Raw genomic sequence first — 20,188 nt, 5'->3', positions numbered from 1 at the left:
GAAGCTAGACTAACTACTAGACTCAGACGGAAGGCTGCTGCGCTGCCACTAGCAAGGAACACAAGACAGACTAAGGGGACAAGATGAACAAAAGCGTAACAGGAGCAAGGACTAGGGCACGCAGCAAGCTAGGCAAAACGGGGTTCAGGGAATACCCGCAGGGTAAACCCACTAGCTAGACAGAGACAGGATTCAGGATGTATAATCAGGATATACAAGCAGGGCTCAGGATATACACTCAGGATATACAAAGGCAGGGTTCAGGATATACACTCAGGATATACAAGCAGGGTTCAGGATATACACAGGGTAAACGCCCTAGCTAGGCAGAGGCAGGGTTCAGGATAACCCTCAGGGTAAACGCCCTAGCTAGGCAGGAGGAGGGTTCAGGATATCCCCTCAGGATATACAAGCAGGGTTCGACAGGAACCGGCAGGGGTCAGGGCTGGCAGCAAGCGAGGAAAGTCAGGAACAAGCAGGAGTCAAACATCAGGCGAACAGAAGGAGTAACCAGGAAATAACAGAGTCTTAGGGCTGGCAGCAGGCAGAAGAATATATCTGGGTTCAGGCAATAGTCAGAGGCAGGCAGCAAGCAGAGAATATCGGGGTTCAGGCAATAGTCAGAGACAGGCAGCAGACAATAGAATACACCACGAACTAGCAGAGTCAGGCTGAAGCTACAGACTCCCACCACAACCAGAGGGAGAGTGGCTGAAGGCTTCCGGCTCCAAACACAGAGCAAGGGAGTAGAAGGAAAAGCAGTCCACAAAGAGTAGCAGGGCAGAGCCCCCCACGAAAGGACTAGCAGTTCATAGACACAAACAGAAGGGCCGAGCCCACACAGAAGGACTAGCAGTCCACAGACACAAAGAGAAGCTGGGCCAGAACCCAGAGAAAGGCTAAGCAGTAGTGCAGCAGAACACTAACTAACCTGACCTGGCCTAAAGGCATAACACCATGCAAAGGCCCTGAATGCTAGCACAGCACTTCCTTATGAAGGTCCTCACTGATGATGTCACCTGCGCAAAACAGGAGCAGGAAACACACTCACACCAAGGGGAGGCGGGGAACATATAGGAAGTGAACACACAGGAAAGCCAAGCAGGAGCCATCTTGGAAGCTGGCACAGAGTAGGCGGCAGCCATCTTAGATGCTGGCTCCCCAGAGAGGCATAGCCCACACAGGTGAGGTCTAGTGAAGTAATCAGCACACAGAGCCAGAGACAAAACTAACACAGAGACAGAAGCCAGCACAGAGGCTGACCCTCAGAAACAAGGTAAGGCTGAGGGTGGTCACGGCCACAGACGTGACGACATTCTATCACCAAGACCTGGCTGTCTCCTGGTGACACGGCATCATTTGTGAAGGCTACCCCTACTCATATTGTTGTCAGTCTATAAAACATGGTGGTGGTATGGCTGTCATCTCCTTCGGCCATTAGAACATAAATGTTCTCTAATATTTTGATTCTCTTCTGTTGCTCTCCAACCTCCGTTTATCTGAGTTTGTAATAACATTCTCCCTTGACAAATTTTCATCTGCTCTACTGGATCTCTCACTGAACTGTAATCCACTTTTGGTATTGGGGGCTTCAATCTCCTGCCACTTTTTGTCTTTCTGTTCTTCTCTCATCTGGTCACTGTTCCACTCATGTAAAAAGATAATACCTTCAACCTTATATTTCCCCAAACCTCTTTGGACTTTCCCTTTCCCACATTCCCTCATTCTCAATACCATGGCCTGATATCTCCTCCTTTTCACTACCTTCTGTCCTCCCTCATCCCACATCCCATTAAATTCTTCCACAAGTGTGGGCCCTCAATAATGTCTCTTTGGATGCACTTGCTGTAAAGTCTCTATTTCAAGTTCCTCCTCCTCAATAGACACTGCTCTCTCCTCTCTTCACTCTGCCCTGTCGTCGTCCTGGATTCTCTTGCTCCGCCCTTCAGCACCATCACTGCTCATGCAGGCACGCTCCCTGGTTCCACCATGGCCCTCATGAGAGACTCCTGAGAAAATAAGGGAGTCATGGAATAGGACGCAATGTCCTTCTGTGAATTAGGAATTGGTTATTAGACACAAAACAGAGGGTAGGGTTAAATGGCCATTTTTCTGAATGGAGGAAGGTGGAGTACCACAGGGATCTGTAATGGGACTAATGCTATTTAACATATTTATAAATGATCCAGAAACCAGAACAAGTGAGGTGATTAAATCTGCAGACACAAAACTATTCAAAGTTGTCAAAACATGTGTGGACTGTGAAAAATTGCAGGAAGACCTCAGAAAACTAGAAGGCTGGGCATCCAAATGGCAGAATAAATTTAATGTGGACAAATGCAAGTGGTGCACATTGGGAAGAATTATCTGAATCATAGTTACCTGATGCTAGTGTCCACCTTGGAAGTAAGCACTCGAGAAAAAGATCTAGGTGTCAGACACCACACTGAAATTTTCTGTCTAGTATGTGGCGGTCACCAAAAAATCAAACAGGAAGCTAAGAATTATTTGGAAGGAGAGGAAGTGACATCATCGATGAAAATGGCTGACTGAACGAGGAGCTCGGCGCTGCTAAGCTTTAAAAACTATTTCTTGAGCAAACCAATATAACTTTTCGCGATGGATTTTCAACGCCTTCTTGCCTCAAACTTCCACTAAACATAAGCGATGACAGATCGACGTCAGCGGGCGGTCAATCTACAAGATTTCGCCTTTCAACAACGGGCAGCAGCTCTGATGGGCGAACGAACGGAAATGGAGGCGGAGGAGGGAACACCTGATCCATATGCAATGGAGGCCGCCATCGAAAGGCAAGCGGTATCCCCTTTAACAGACATGAATTCTGAGGACCCGATTCGAGCGACTGGGACATCATTGAATGTGATCCAGTCTGAAATAAAAGCACTACGGAATGAAGTAGCGGTACTGGGGGCAGACCTCCGAACTGAATTAGCTGAATTGGGCCAACGCTTAGCAGAAACTGAAAATGGTTTGGAGGAGCATGCTTCGGAGATAGCTAATATTAACCAAAAATTGGAGGACAATAAAAGCAGCACTAGATATCTTCTGGATAAGATTGAGGACCTGGAAATCAGAAGTCGGAGATCCAGGGCTTTTTTTGAGGGGATACTTGGGGGTACTGAGTACGGCACCTTTTCCATTGTCTGCTACAATTGACTCAAGGACCTCAAGTTTTATTGAAAAAGCTCAGCCTCTACACACCAATTCTGCCTTGTCATAGATTCTGTGACTGGTTGCAGGGGGCCTGGCTATTGTGGGGTGATTCACTCAGAGATCATCCCACCCCACATTTGAGTACCAGCACCTTTTCTGCTAGAAAAAAACGCACTGCGGAGATCTAACCTTCGGTTCCGAGGAATCCCAGAGTGGCCTAAATATATGAATTGCGAACAAGTGGTCCAAAAAATAGCAGGGGTGCTCCTTTCAATGGACTCCTCTCCAGCAGATCCAGCAACCATTACGATCGATAGGGCTCACAGAGCATTGGGAGCTAGGAGGCAAAATCGTGCTAAGGACATTATCGCTTGCTTTAAGGATTTTAAGATAAAAAAAGCCTTAATGGCTAAAGAAAGGCTTCGAAAAGACTTTGAATGGGACACATACCATATTGAAATTTACCAAGACCTAGCCACTACTACATTGAAACGGAGGGCAGAATTGCGCCCTCTAACGCAATTCCTGCAAGAGGAAGGTACGCGATATAAATGGCAACATCCATTTGCACTGGTGTTCTACAAAGATGGCAAGCAACATCGAGTTAGTTCTATTGAAGAGGCACAAGCATTCCTCCCCAGGACTCGCTGGAGCAACCATCATCCCAGACCAAATCAAGGGGCATGGAGGGGGATGGGAAGCCGAAGTGGCAACAAGTGTCCCATGGGCGAGGATGCCTTCAACGGCAACAGTCATCAAGGAGCTTAATATCCCACAAAAAGTCTGGACTATAAGGTGCCGATGATTCTGGTTAAGAGGGGATTAATGACTATGGTTTGCTCTTGAATATGACTGAGTAATGTTTGCAATAGCAGTGTATCACTTCCTTATGCACTATGTGGGCTTCTCAAGTACTTCAACAAGGAGGGGGTCGCCCACATAAAAAGATGGGGAAAGACAGGGGTGAGGGGCTAGTTGGGGATACAGTGGTCTCAAGGGATATTATTGTTTTACTTTCTGGGGTCAAAAGGGGCATAAGGTGGGGGGTCATTAATATGGGGGATTATGGGTGAGTACTGCTTCTTGAAACGTATATGTTATGTCTAATATGAACTGTTTGACGCTGAATGTTAGGGGCTTGAACACTCTGGTTAAGAGAAAACTCCTGTTTAGAGAGCTCATCCGTCTTCGGACGGATGTTGCCTTTATTCAGGAAACCCATCTAAAGCCTCTACACGAGCGTTATGTAGTTCATTCAAAATATCCTATTTTTTTTGCGTCCAACAGTTCACAGAATAAAACTAGAAGAGTGTTGATAGCTTTATCCTCCGGACACCCCTGGCAGATATTGAAAGTTGTGTTGGATGGGGAGGGGCGCTATCGTTTTCTCGTGGTATAATTGGGGGCTGCGATATACACATTTGGGTATATCTATGCCCCCAATGAGGGACAATGTGTTTTTTGGGAAGATCAGGGCAAAGTATTACTAAGAATGGGAACAGGGCATATACTCCTTGGGGGCGACTTCAATCTCACCCTGGATCCTAGACAGGATAACAGTGCAGCAGAGGTTTTATATGCGCAGAAAGAGCGCAGATCACAAACAATTCTTGGCTCGCTGGGATTTATTGGATTTATGGAGGCAGGGACATCTCACGGAGAGGGATTTCACATATTATTCAGCTCACCACGGGTCCTACTCTCGTATAGATCTATGGTTGGAGGATGCTCATATCTTAAAAGAGATGCAAGATGTACAGATACATACCAGGGCCTGGTCAGACCATGCTCCGGTTGTCTTACAGTTTCGATGGGGCGTGGCCACTCGGGGCACTAGGTATTGGCGATTACATGAGCAGATATTACTAGAACCCAAGAATGCATACACCATAGAGAAATACTTAAAATAATATCTTGACCTGAATGATACGGGGGATGTGGACCCCATTATATTTTGGGAAGGCTTAAAAACAGTTCTGAGGGACCGCATTATAGCACTGGTTTCCCATCTTAATAGAACAAAGAGAGATAAAGAAGTAAACCTGCGCCGGCAGCTATCTCGGGCAGAAAAAGAGAGTAAGGCCGATCCACAGAACCAGTCTCATGCAGACAGAGCCCATGATTTACACATGTCACTGCAGGAGCTACAATTGGCTGATATAGCTGACCAGTTAGAGGAAACCCGTCAGGAATATTTTGAATTTGATAATCGCTCTAGCAGGTTGCTGGCGCATAAAATCAAACTGCAAGCCCAGCGTAATTATATTTTTTCTATTCAGGGGAGTGATGGGGTATTACTAACTAGCATGGAAGAGATACATGCATGCTTTTTGCAATTTTATGAAGCCCTATACACACCCGAACAAACTCCTGCTGAACATGAGATAGAAACCTTTTTGGCTCATATACCTTTGCAGGCCTTGCCTGAAGGAGAGACCGAACACCTCTCTAAACCTATAGACTTAGAGGAAGTGCTATGGACCATCAAGGACCTGTCATCTAATAAGGCCCCAGGACTGGATGGATTTTCCAATAAATTCTATAAACTTTATAGCTCTCATCTGGCACCTGTCTTACTAAGGGCAAGTCACTTAACCCTCCATTGCCCATGGATGTAAGCCGCATTGAGCCTGCCATGAGTGGGAAAGCGCGGGGTACAAATGTAACCAAAAAAAAAAAAAAAAAAAAAAGGGTCTTTCATGAATTTGACAGAGTGCAAGAACTCCCATATACGTGGCGCCTGGCGGCCATTATGGTGCTACTGAAGCCGGATAAGAATCCAATTCATTGTGGGTCCTATAGACCAATATCTCTTCTGGACACTGACTATAAAATTTTGACAAAAATAATGGCCCATCAGCTTCAGCGGGTGTTGCCTCGATTAGTACACACTGATCAGGTGGGCTTTATAACTGGCAGACAGACCTTTGACAACATACGATCTATGTTGCATATTATTCAGTGGGTCCATGAATACAATATTCTGTCATGTCTATTGATGCGGAAAAAGCTTTTGACAGAGTCTATTGGCCTTTTTTGTTCTCGGTGCTCCAGAAAATGGGATTCCAGGGGCGCTTCATGTCATGGCTCCGCCTACTATATACGGCCCCTCTGGCAAGCTTGCGCATTAATGGATGCTACACGGACCCTTTTGAGTTGCATCTCGGTACGCGACAGGGTTATGCAGTTTCCCCCCTTCTTTTTTTTTTTTAAATTCTTTATTTATTATTGTTTTGCACTTTTTACAAGTTATACACTTGTGAAACAGAAACACAGCTTGTATTGGCGTATAATAAGAAAATTAACCTTTAACAAAACTTATAATCAGCTTTCTTAGACCACAATAATTGTGGGGGCGTGGTAGAGTCAATAGGAGATATTAAGTAGAATTTAAACCTAGGAAAGACTACGTGTGATTTACCTCACCAATTTATAATCCAACATTATTATAACTTTTTCAAATTCAAAAATGCTCTTAATTGTTCAGGTGTATAAAATATATACTTTGCATCAACATATCGAATCACACATTTACACGGATAAGCAAGGAAGTTCCCCCAAGTTCCAAAACTTCCTGTTTCATAGCCAAAAAACTTTTTCTCCTTTCTTGGGTCGATTTTGTAACATCTGGATAAATCCATTCCTATTTCCACCAAAAGGAGTTTTTGACTGTCTAAAGTAAAGTCTTAGAATGGTATTAAGGTCTTGTTCAAAAACGAATGATACCAAAAAGGGTGGCTCTCTCCGTAGAATTTTCTATCGATTGCTCCAAGATGGCAGATATATTGTTCACGTCAATATTCATATCTGCTCCACCTCTATTTTCTCCTTCATTCGACGGGTTTTTGGGGTAAATAATAAATCTTGTTTATAGGGGGAATTGCTTCCTGAGGAATTTTCAAATTTTCTAGCAGATATCTTTTAAACACATCAATTGGCAAAGTCCTGGGAACTTTAGGAAAATTTAAAAGGTGAAGGTTCAAACGCCTATTAAAATCTCTATCTGCTCAATTTTTTTATGGAGAGCCAATTTATCTTTAGCTATTATAAAGTTGAAATCTTGAATTTGTTTCACTTCAGATTGAATTTGTTTAACCTGGGAAGACAAATCCTCCTTCATTGTGTCCACTTTGTTAACCAATTCTTCAAATTTTAGATGCAAGCAGATACTTCACCTGAGGATTTTTGAAGAGTAGAATCCATTTTGTTAAGCATTGCCCATATTTGCCCAAGATTTACTTCCTTCGTTGTTTTCGAGGCCTCAAGAAATCCACGGGCCTCAATTTCCAGGCTGCATTTCAGTGACGTTATTCCCTCACCAGAGAGCTCAGACGCTGCACTTCTGGTAGCGTGTGTGCTTTCTCTTAGCGAAGCAGTAGAAGCCGGACAAGGAGGGGTATTGGAAACTGAGGGAGGAGACAGCGATGTTTCTTGTCCCAGCAGGGATTCCACTCCTTCGGTTTCCTCTGCTACGGGATTCACCCTCAGATCTGCTGAAGAGGTTCCGGTGAGGAATCGATCCAGCCTCTGCTGGACTGGGGACGATATAGAGGTAGGTGAGGGCACAAACCTCACATTCCCTTTCCTCTTAGTGTATGGCATAGTAAAAGCGGAAAAAAATTCTTGAAGGTAATCGTTCAGCAGTAGCACAGCGTTCTCTCACCGTCTGATTCACACCGTCATGTTGCCACGCCCCCAGCAGTCCCTGACCAAGCTGTTTCCCCCCTTCTTTTTGCTCTCTCTATTGAGCCTTTGGCAAAATTAGTACGTGATACATCTAGCATAAGGGGAATCTCAAGAGTGGGGGGAGGGGGGGTGGAACACAAGATTATGCTCTTCGCTGATGAAGTCTTGATGACACTGACTGATCCTATAGAATCGCTGAAAGGGATCTCCGAGATCCTAACCGATTACGGGAAAGCCTCGGGCTTTAAAGTAAATATGACTAAATCAGAAATTGTAAATCTTAATCTGGACTCCCGTGAGGCCCAGCGGCTTCAGCAACAATTTCCCTTTCAGTGGGCACGAAAGTCTATCAAATACTTAGGTATCCAAGTGACAGCTCAGATAAAGGGACTATATCAAGCTAACTTCCCAACTAAACAATCAACTCCTGGCTGAGCTGGACCGTTGGGAGGGCCTAACACTTACCTGGATGGGTAGAATTCAGGCAGTTAAGATGATGGTGCTGCCTAAGCTTTTATACTTGTTCATGGCACTTCCTTTTCTCATACCACAGGGTTGTTTTTAGACGACTAAACAGGAGAATGTTTGCCTACATCTGGAAAAAGCGCCAGGGTACGGAGGTCTATGCTATATCAGCCTAAACTCAAGGGAGGCATGGGAGTACTCCATTTTGATGGGAATACCCCATTTTGAGCTTTACTTTAAAGCAGCCCAGTTGCGTATACTAGCGGAATGGATGAGTGAAGGAATGACAAAAAAAAATGGCTAGACTGGGATAAGCAGGGCCTGGGTACTATTCCGGTTTGGGCAGTTCCATGGCTCCCAGGAAGAGACCTGCTTCATGTGTCCTGAGTGTCCTCCCCTTTAGTGGGTTTTCCACTACAGACTTGGTATAAGGTTCGGAAGATGTTCTTTTCAGATAGACAGTACTATTTGTCCACGGCCATACAACATACTCCCTCTTTTGAGCCAGGGCCTCAGGATCGGGTTTATAAAAGGTGGGCGGATGGAGTTTGCGGTTCCTGGGCCAGATATGGGGCGAGGGGAAATTTGTCCCTTTCGATGACCTGAGGGAAGAATATGGCCTACTCGAAAGAGAGGACTTTCAATACAGACAGGTTAGGGACCTCATCCATCGTAAAGCAAAAGGAGACCTAGGCTTACAAGTAACTCTAATAGAACAAGCCCTTAGGGCAGGAGGAGCTAAAGGAAGTATTTCCTGGATACATCTGGCCTTACTGTTAGCTAAATCCACGCTGCACTGGTATATCAATAAAAGGGAAGTAGAGCTGGATACATCATTCACAGGGGAACAATGGGAAAGCTCAATCAAGTATTTGTTTAAAGTATCTGTGGCTAGTAACCTGATTGAGAATGGCTTTAAGATCTTCTATCGCTGGTATTATTCACCAGTGAAACTGAAGATTTTTCCAGCAACCCTGGATGTCTGTTGGAGAGACTGTGGAGAACAGGAACCTTTTCCACATGTGGTGGACTTGTCCAGTTGTACAGAATCAGTGGGTCTTGATACTTGATACCCTACAAGATATACTGGGGAAGAAGTATCCACGACGGATGGAATGCTGTCTATCACAAACTCACCTCAATTAATATATCTCAGCATAAATTTGCTATTTTGTTGTTCACTGCCAGTAAATTGGTTATAGCACAGGCCTGGAAGCAGGCCTCTTTGCCTCCTCTGTCTCGTATCCTGCAAACGCTAGATGAAATTTTCCAACTCTCCAAGCTCACAGTGATGCGACACGGACAGCTGGCCAAATATTATGACACTTGGCGGGTTTATGAACAGTGGAAGTTGAGACTAGATACCCCACCCAACTGACGGATAATTAATATGTTTAACACGATATATTTTGGACTGGATAGGCACAGACCGCTGTATTAAAGGGGAGGGGTGAAGTTCTATTGTTTTGATGGCTGTATTACTGGAATGTTTCGCATGTATATTTGCAAGGCTTCAATAAAACTTTAAAACTTAAAAAAAAAAAAAAAAAAAAAAAAGAATTACTTGGAAAAGGATGGTAAATAAGACCAAGAATTATTATAATGCCTCTGTATCGCTCCATGATGCGACCTCACCTTGAGTATTATGTTCAATTCTGGTCACCATATCTCAAAAAAGATATAGCAGAATTAGAAAAGGTTAAAAGAAGAGCGACCAAATGATAAAGGGGATGGAGCGCCCCTCATATGTAGAAAGGCTAAAGATGTTAGGGCTCTTCAGCTTGGAAAAGAGTTGGCGGGGGGGGGGGGGGGGGGGGGAAATATGATTGAGGTCTACAAAATCCTGAGTGGTGTAGAACAGATAAAAGTTAATCGATTTTTCACTCTTTCAGAAAGTAGAAAGATCAGGGGACACAATGAAATTACATGAAAACACTTTTAAAACATATAGGAGGAAATATTTTTTCACTCAAAGAATAGTTAAGCTCTGGAACTTGTTGCTGAAAGATGTGGTAACAGCGATAAATGTATCTGGGTTTAAAAAAAGTTTGGACAATTTCTTGGAGGAAGAGTTCATAGTCTGTTATTGAGACAAACATGGGAGAAACCACTGCTTGCCCTGGAGTTGGTAATGTAGCATGATATGAGTTTAATTGTCAGAGTTATTGATTTTGCTGGATCAGATAAAAATGTATATATAAAATAAGTACACCTGCAAAGACTTATTGGGACAGAATAACTGGTCTGGCTTTCATCTCCCCCGTTCCCCCCTGGAAACTACTGATAACAAAAACTAGCTGGGTGGATACCTAAGCCCATCAACACATCTCCAAAGAACAAAACTCTGAGGATGGACAGCAATCACAAAGACTGGAGTTAACCAAAGACAGTGAAACTCCACCTATTCTCAGACAATGACTCAGACTGAAAAGCCCATCTAGCTATCTAATCAGACAAAAGAAGCCCACTTACTCTCAGACAAAGACTCTTGTAATCCTGTCAGATGCCTTATGGATGTGTACATCATAGCAGATGTCCAGACAGAAAGTCTTATGATGTCATTAAACATGTGACCAGTTACCATGCCCCATCTCAAAAACCAGATGAAGCCAGTTCTCAGACACCCCACCTGACTTCAGCCTAGGGTCCAGCAAGAAAATATAAAAAGCCTGGAAAAAATGCCCAGCTCTAGCTCTTGGGATCTGGTTCTCTTTGCTTTGCCTCCTGCCACTCTGCTGGACTTCACACACAGCCGGATAAGACTTTCTCCAGGCTCCAACAACAACAACAACAACTCTGCAACAGAAGACTACAAGGATCTTCATCACTCCACCCAGCAGCCTCTATCGAAGTGAGTTACCATTAACAAGCATAATTTATAATTCAGACCTTTTAATCTTGAAAAGCACATTTCCCTTGTGAAAGATTCTTAAAAACTGCCTCTCTCTTGTAACATTATTATATTACCTGTATTGTAAATAAACATTTTAAAGTTAAATATAAGGTCTTTATGTTCTGAGCACGTCCTTAAACCTTGCAGTGCAGATTAATGTCATTCAACTAATATATTATCTAATTCCCCCTTTTCTTACATATTCTTATCATATTACCTTATATGTAATTGGTGGAGAATAGAATATAGAATAATATTATATATATATATAATCTAACAGTAGCATGGAATGTTGCTACTATTTGGATTTCTGCCATGTACTTGTGACTTGTCCATTGTTGGAAGCAGGATACTGGGCTAGATGGACCATTGGTCTGACCCAGTATGGCTGTACTTATGTTTCTTGCTCCACTAATCGTCCTTATAAGCTCTTTCAAATCCTCAATTCAATAGCTCCTGCCCCCACCCCCCACCCCGAATCAACTACTGTCTCTGACAAAATACCTTCACCTGTCTATCTTGCTAAGGCATAGCATGTTGGATTATTTGTAGTAAATAATTAGCAGATTTTAGTACACACAGCTTCAGCTTTAGAAATGTTAATTTCTTTCTTCATCTCTCTCTCATTCACCCCTGAATAATTCACTGCTGAGTCACTTTAAAGTTGAAGTAACAAAACATCTGTTTACTCACAGTTTGTAGTTAGATTATAATCAGACAGGCTTATATATACATATTACTATACATTTGTATTATCAGCTCCTTCCATGTGCTTAGATGGTAATGGATGCTCACACCACCATAGATCCTCTCAGGTTAGGAGAGATCATGAGCTCCATGTGCTCCATGTGCTGCATGTGCTGCATCTAACCCCCACAGGAAGTTGCATAGCTGTGTGACCTCTCTAAGTAATTCACATCAGAGGTCACAGAGTAATCACAGAGAAATAACAGGTGACAGGCAATGCATGTAAAATACAATTACATTCCAACAAACCCCTTCTCATGCATAACTGTCATGCAATTATTTATTCATACAAAGTCCAAGCTTTATACGCAGATTCACAAAATGTTCTCTGGGTAACGGTTTGGTCATGATGTCAGCTGTCATCTCACTGGTGTGACAATAGTGTAGACTGATGACCCCTTCTTTTGCCAACTCTCGCACGTTGTGGTATTTCGTTGCGATGTGCTTGGTGCGTGACTGAACCTTGTCATTCTGTGACAGTCGGATGCAGCTCTGATTATCTTCCATTATCTGGATTGGTCTCTGTTCAGCTATACCAAAATCCAGCATAAGTTTTTCAATCCACATCAGTTCTCTGCACGCTTCCGATACGGCCACATATTCAGCTTCTGTAGAAGACAAACTCACAATACTTTGTTTATGACTGGCCCATGAAATTTGTACATTTCCATACATAAACACATATCCACTTGTGGATTTATAATCAGAATGATCCCCTGCCCAATCTGAATCACAGTAACATATTAGTTTTGGATTACTATTGGCTGAAACCTTTAATTTACAATCAATGGTACCCTTTAAATACCTTACCATCCTTTTAACTGCAGTCCAATCTGATTTGGTAGGTGAGCTGACCCTTCTGCTCAAAATTCCTACTGCATTTGCTATATCAGCCCTGTATGTGGTAGCTAGATATAAAAGCTTACCTATGGCTGATCTATATTGGATGTTATCTGGTAAAGGTTCTCTTACTGTTTCATCCTTCAGAAAATCAGTGATCATGGGAGTGCTTACAACTTGGGCATCTTGCATACCTAAACTTTCAATAAGCTCATTTATTTTCTGCTTCTGGCTTAGAAGATAAGAACCATCATTTTGTTTCTCAATTTCTATACCAAGATAGTATGACACATTACCAAGTTCTTTTATCTCAACATTGAGGTTTAAACACTTTACAATGTCCTTGTACTCTTGCTCACTTTTGCTTGCAATGAGCAGATCATCAACAAAGCTAAAATGTATGCATATTGTCCATTTGTGCACCTAGTGTACAAGCATTTATCTGCTTCACCTTGTTTAAATCCTAAATTTGTCAATATTTCATGCAATTTATCATTCCAACATTCTGCACTTTGCTTTAATCCATAAAGACCTTTGTTTAATTTACACACTAGCTGTCTTTGTTTTGTATTTATGAAACCTGTTGGTTGTTCCATGTACAAGTCTTCAGTTATATCTCCGTGAAGAAACGCTGTTTTCACATCAATGTGGTTGACTTGCATGCCTTTTGAGACTGCAATGCTCAGAAGTGTTCTTATTGTCGTGTGTTTCACTACAGGTGCAAACACTTCATCAAAATCTTCTCCATATTTTTGAAGATATCCCTTTGCCACTAATCTGGCTTTATACCTTTCCACTTTTCCTTGTGCATTCCTTTTTAACTTGAATACCCATTTGCATCCTATAGCTTTCTTGCCAGGAGGTAATTTTGTAAGAATCCAAGTATTATTTTTATCCAATGCATCAATTTCTTCTTGTGCAGCTTTACGCCATTCAGCAGCTTCTTCTGCTGGCATTTTCTCAATCTCATCCCATGTTAAGGGCTCTTGAGCTTCTGCTGACTTTGTTAGGTAAGACAGTCTTGGGGTGGAACACCTTTGTTTTCCCTGGATGAGCGTCTGACTACAGGTTGGTCTGACCTTTCCGCATCCTCTAAATCTGAGAGTACTTCTCCAATTGATTCCCCTTCTCCAACTGTACTGTCTTCTTCAATGATCCTTTCTGTGTCTGCTTCCTCTGCCTGTTCCTCGTTAGATACAGGTGAGTTGCTTTCAGACATCTGCCTTGGTATGGCATTTATATACACTGGCATGTCTATTATGGTTCTAGTTTCATATTCTGGATGATAAGGCTCATCTGGGATAATCCAGCCTTTATCAACCCTTTTGTTTTCATCAAAATATGTAACATGTCTTATGCCAACAATGCCAGTTTTCAGATTCAAAATTCTATATCCTTTGTGTCCTGGAGCATAGCCAACTAAAATGCCCCTTTCTGTTGTGGAATCCAGCTTATGCCTTCTTTGCTTTGGTACATGAGCATATGCTGTACTTCCAAATGTTCTTATGTGTGACAGGTTTGGCTTCCTACCATGCCATGTCTCATGTGGTGTGCGCTCAGCGCCTTTAGTTGGCATTCTGTTTTGTAGGTACACTGCTGTGAGAATGGCTTCCCCCCATAGTCTTTTAGGGAGATTGCTATCTGACAGCATACACCTGGTCATTTCCACAAGTGACCTAAATTTTCTCTCTGCAACAGAATTTTGCTCTGGTGTATAAGCTACTGTTGTGATATGCTGAATGCCTTCTTGTTCTAGAAATGTGCGCATGCTTTGTGAAGTGAACTCACCACCATTGTCGGTCTGAAGAACCTTTGGTTTTCTTTCAAATTTATTGCTCACCATGGCTACGTATTTCTTCAGCATGTCTGTGACTTGACTTTTCTCTTTCAGCAAATAGGCCACACAATATCTAGAGAAATCATCCAAGAATATTAGCATAAATCTGTTATTTCCCAATGATGGGATATTAAACGGTCCACATAAGTCACTGTGTATTAAGTCCAGCACTTTATTACTCCTATTTCCTGTGTATGCAGGAAATGAGGGTCTCACACCTTTTTGAGTAACACAGTCTATGCATTTCTCCATTTTACCAGCATTCTTCCTTACTTGCGCCATATGTGAGGCTTCACCTGAAATGCTCAGTTTATAAACATCATTATGCATAAAAGCTTCAGCATACACTTCATCATTTTTAGAGATTGTGCACTTACTGTTTTCAAAATGAATCACAAATCCCTTCTTATCTAATGTAGATACACTAAGCATATTGCAAACTGCTTGGGGAATATACAAGACATCACTTACAGGAATTTCTTTAACTTCATTAGACACTTTGCATTTTAAGAATCCAATACCTTTTGCTTGGATCTTAGCAGTCCCTGCGTTTGCAGTTTTAAGAATACCTTCCTCTGGACACATTTCCTGAAAGAAATTCTTACAATTGGTTAAATGGCATGTGCTCCCTGAATCCAAAATCCAAGTACTTTCATTTGAATTATTATTTACCATAGTCAAAGATTTTTCTGCCATTAGAAAGCCCTTGTGTTTATCTTTGTCCTTCATACATTTCCTGGTTTGAAAATTCTTTAGTTCCATTGGCTTAGGTGAGCTAGAGGGAGTGTTTTGTGTTTCCTTACACCATTTAGATACATGTCCCTCCTTTCCACATGAGTAGCAAATCAGCTTGCCCTTGGGTGGAGTTTTCCCATAGCTCCGCCTTCCTCTGTTCTTTGCCAAGAAATTTGTTTCATTTCTCTCTGACTGACTTTGAGAACACATCTCCTCAGAATCATTTATTATGCATTCCTGCCTTAGTTTTGATGTTGCCTGTTCAAAAGATTGCCCTTCAATGGCCTCATTTACAGACCTAAAAACATCAAACTTCTTTGATAGTGAGGTAAAAAGAAATGCTCTTTTCAATGCATCACACATGGGAATTCCAGAAAGTTCTAGCTTTTGAAATGAAGACATAAGATGCATAATGTGATCATTACATTTACTTTTATCCCTTAATTTGGTTTCATTCAACTCTGCCAACCAAATTGGTTGCTGCTTTGCATATGTAGTTGCATACATAGTTCTCAGTTTATATAAAATGTCCTTTGGTGTATCTTTTCCCTCCACTAATATGGCTTGTTTCTCTGAGAGAGCTTCCAAAAGCATGCACTTCACATAATAGTTTGCATTGTCCCATTCAGCCATATTTTCAGCTGTTCTGTCTTGATCTAAGCATATATATAATCCTTTTGCTCGAAGGAGACATATGAATCTTAATTCCCACTGCCGATAATTAAACTCAGTTAATTTAGGCACCTTGAGAGAATAGAACAATGGTGAATTTCTTCCCTCAGCCATTTTCTTAGCCTTCTGTCTGCTGTGTGGGGGGAGAGAGAGACAGACTGAATCTTTCCTTTAAAACTTAAGAGAAAAATGTGGCCTTTTTTTTCTGCCTGGTAATATTTCTCTTCTTTTTCAATTCCTGGACCCTGGGCCCATAACCCTTTTGTTGGATTATTTGTAGTAAATAATTAGCAGATTTTAGTACACACAGCTTCAGCTTTAGAAATGTTAATTTCTTTCTTCATCTCTCTCTCATTCACCCCTGAATAATTCACTGCTGAGTCACTTTAAAGTTGAAGTAACAAAACATCTGTTTACTCACAGTTTGTAGTTAGATTATAATCAGACAGGCTTATATATACATATTACTATACATTTGTATTATCAGCTCCTTCCATGTGCTTAGATGGTAATGGATGCTCACACCACCATAGATCCTCTCAGGTTAGGAGAGATCATGAGCTCCATGTGCTCCATGTGCTGCATCTAACCCCCACAGGAAGTTGCATAGCTGTGTGACCTCTCTAAGTAATTCACATCAGTGGTCACAGAGTAATCCCAGAGAAATAATAGGTGACAGGCAATGCATGTAAAATACAATTACATTCCAACATAGCAAACAAACTGTCTTTTGTTCATTCCACTCCTAGACTTTCTACAAGGTCCTACCCCCCCCCCCTTACTTGGCAGATGCTTCTTCCATTTTGGTTTCACTGTGTCCTTACCTGCCTGCCCACCCAACCTCTATCAGTAACTCTTCCTCCTTTCCTCCTACTGGTCTCCCCCTGCAAGTCTTATCCCCTGCTCTGAATGGTCTTCCTTCCACCCATTCTCCAAAGTGGTTCTTGAAAAATGTGTCAGCAGTTTATATCCCTCCTTAGACCCTTTGGACCCATGGCCAGCAAACCTTGTCCAGAGGTTTTCTTCTTTCGCCCTTCCTCCTTACCTACCCATTCTCCAGTCGAGCCTTTTTGTTGGTTCAGTGCCCTCCTTATGGAAACATGCCATTGTCTCCCCTATCCTTATAAAAGCGCAATCTTGATCCTACTGACCATGCCAACTACAGGCCTATTTCAAATTTGCCTTATATGTCCAAACTACAAGAATGAATTGTTGCCTCTGAATTAGTTCAGTTCCTTGATCAGACCCTGGAATTCCACCCCTGACAGTCTGGTTTCCCTCACTCACATAGCAAAGAGAATCTTCCTGTCAGAGCTCGACTTCACAACAAAATCCTCACACTAGTTTTCAAAAGCCGAATCTCTTCTGATCATCCTTCCTCCATCTCAGATCTGGCTTGATATCACACGTTCTACAGCTCTTGGTTACCTGGGTCCACAACTCAAACTCTCTCCCAGACTATATATGCAGTGAGTCCTCTTACAAGACATTTAAGATGCACCTCAAAACCTGGCTATTACAGCAATCCTTTGGCTGACAATCTTTCCTTCCTTCTTATCCTGTCTTCTTTACCCCCTCCCCTCTTTTTTTTTCTAATTTTGTATATTCTTTTCTAGCTTTTATACTCTCTATTGTAAACTGCCTAGTGGCACCTTGTCTATCTGGGCAGTATATAAACTGTCCATAAATATATACATGGGTAAATGTACTAGATCGGACTGGAAGCTCCAGAGAAATAAGCTCCCTTCAAAAATGGCTCAATGCATTTCTATGGGAGGAATTTTGGTGTACTGAAACATGCTTGATAGGAAATTTCTCCTTTCAAACTGCTTCTCCCTTCTTCTCTACTCTTCCAGTAACAGAAACACACATACATTAGAAATAATTCTTTGCAGCATGTTCAACGTTTTCCCTATTACACATACTGCCCCCCCTTCCTTCCTCATCTCTTTCCCTAATGGCATGGAAAGGGATGGTAAATAAGAGTGATTCAGACATGTTTTCTTTGTTGTAAATTCTACTGTGAAACCTACTAACTGCTGCCATGGCACAGTGGTACCCTATGGTAAAACTGTAAAATCCATTCTCTGAAATATGTTTACAGTGATATCTAATGGTTTGATATATTTGCGATGCATTATTTCATTTTATTATTCTTTCTAAACCAACAGAATGCTTAGATACTGCTCCAGGTTAGACACACACACACAAAGGTTGCAAAGAATTCCAGATCAATGCCCCACATGCTTGCCCCACGTTAACGAAACTGGAAGCAAAGAACATGAATGACATCTTTAAAACATCCCCATCTGCTCACTGCATAATTAAACCTAGAGCAACAGGAAAAATGTATAAAGAAAGAAAAAACAGTAATTATAATACATAATTACAACCCACTCAGTCCTCCTTTACAAACACCCTGTCATTACAAAATGATCAACTCAAAGACTCCTCCACTGTAACATCATAACAATCTACATCCATGGGAAATGGAACCTGAGAAAACATTTTGTAACAGTGGACGCACTACTTAATTTCAATATACATTAAAATGTCATTATTAAGCACTATCACATTGCTTTACATATATTAAAAATGAATTTGGAAATATGAAAATGACTTACTACTGCATGTGTAGTGCTTGAAGACATTACTGAGGTAGAGGAAAGGCTGCTGTTCTGATTATTAGCTAATGTACTGTAAAAACAAAGGAATAAGGTTATAAAGAACCACCATTTTAAGAAGCATGCCAAAAAAAGAAGTTTTCAATATAAGTAACATTGCCGTGGTACACAGTTCAGGATAACATTGTTCCACCATGAGTCAATGTTGATGATGTAAAGATGTCCATTGTCACAGAAACTAAGTAGGAATCATTGAGAATTCTGCTCTTTCTTTTAAGCCACAAATACAGAATATTATTTGAATGATGTTCTTCTAATTAAGATTGATTAGAAGACTAAAAGACTTCTCATCTCTGGACAATTTTAGATCTGTTCTACAATCCTTTGCAATGCTTTTGCTGGACTACTGTAACTCGTACTTGGGGTTACCAAATTTTATGCTACATGCACTTCAGATTGCACAAAATGCTGCTGCCAAAATGTTATTTGGGCTACCAAAATGGTCTCAACATTTCCTCAATTTTGAAAAGAACTGCACTGGCTATTGGTTCTTTGGAGAGTACAATTAAAAGTTTTAACTTTAATTCATAATACCCTGAAAAACGAAGCTCCTGTTAGTTTCGCTAGTAACTTGCAAATTTACTGTCGCAATCAAAATCTGCACTCTGCTGATGAACTACTGCTAAATGTGCCTTCTTTCAAAGTCATTAGGTTAAGCACTTATTGCTCCTCCACCTTTTATGCTGGAGGAGTGTTATTATGGAATGCTCTACCAGTGGAAATTAGGAAAGTTAGTTCTGCTGCACAGTTTAGAAAACTCTTTAAAGCTTTTCTGTTTGTTAAATCTTTTGGTAGTCTAACCTGAAATTTTAACATTTTGTTAATTTTAGTTTCTGTTGAGTAAACCCTAATAGCTTTCGTTATTGCAAAATTCTTCTAGCCATATTGAGATTGACTGTGACACCTTTTATTAAATCAACAAAATAAATACCCAAACATGATGATGTACATAAACTTTCAAGATCACCTACGTCCCTTCAGGCAGAAAAAAGCATGGGTTTAAGGACCAGAATCTTCTGAAAACACACTTTTTACCAGAAGTTAGCATTGGACTTCATGATTACAAGCCAGAAGGACAGACTACGCGCCAAAATTATTAGGATACAAAATCACAAATGAGAGCTGAACAACCAGCATTGCTACTGTAGGATAGGAAAAGGGGATGGGATTTGATAAACTGTCTTTCTATGGTTATAATCAAAGCAGTTTACATATTATATACAGGTTTTTATTTTGTAGCTGGAGCAATGGAGGGTTAAGTGACTTGCCCAAAGTCACAAGAGATTGCAGTAGGAATTGAACCCAGTTCCCTAGGTTCTCAGCCCACTGCACTAACCATTAGGCTACTCCTCCAGTCCAAATTTTAAGATTGCATACAAAAGCATTACTCATATGTAGGAAGACAGTCTCACCTCTCCTGCTGCAATAGTGACTGTTGTGAATGACAAATACAAA

At 41.5% G+C, this 20,188-nt stretch overlaps 1 protein-coding gene across 4 annotated transcripts in view; it reads right to left on the bottom strand.

The window, feature by feature from the left end:
- The window catches only part of LOC115462835 (ubiquitin-associated protein 2-like), a 473,475-nt gene that overhangs the window by 149,352 nt on the left and 303,935 nt on the right, over nucleotides 1–20,188 (bottom strand). For all 4 annotated transcript variants that reach the window (XM_030192869.1, XM_030192870.1, XM_030192871.1 and 1 more), the window contains one exon: nucleotides 18,674–18,746. In XM_030192869.1, coding sequence (XP_030048729.1) covers nucleotides 18,674–18,746 — 73 coding nt within the window. The remainder of the gene's footprint in view (nucleotides 1–18,673; nucleotides 18,747–20,188) is intronic.

Source organism: Microcaecilia unicolor, chromosome 2, assembly GCF_901765095.1.
Source record: "Microcaecilia unicolor chromosome 2, aMicUni1.1, whole genome shotgun sequence".
Lineage (NCBI taxonomy): Eukaryota > Metazoa > Chordata > Amphibia > Gymnophiona > Siphonopidae > Microcaecilia > Microcaecilia unicolor.
This window is presented reverse-complemented; position numbering and strand designations above follow the sequence as displayed.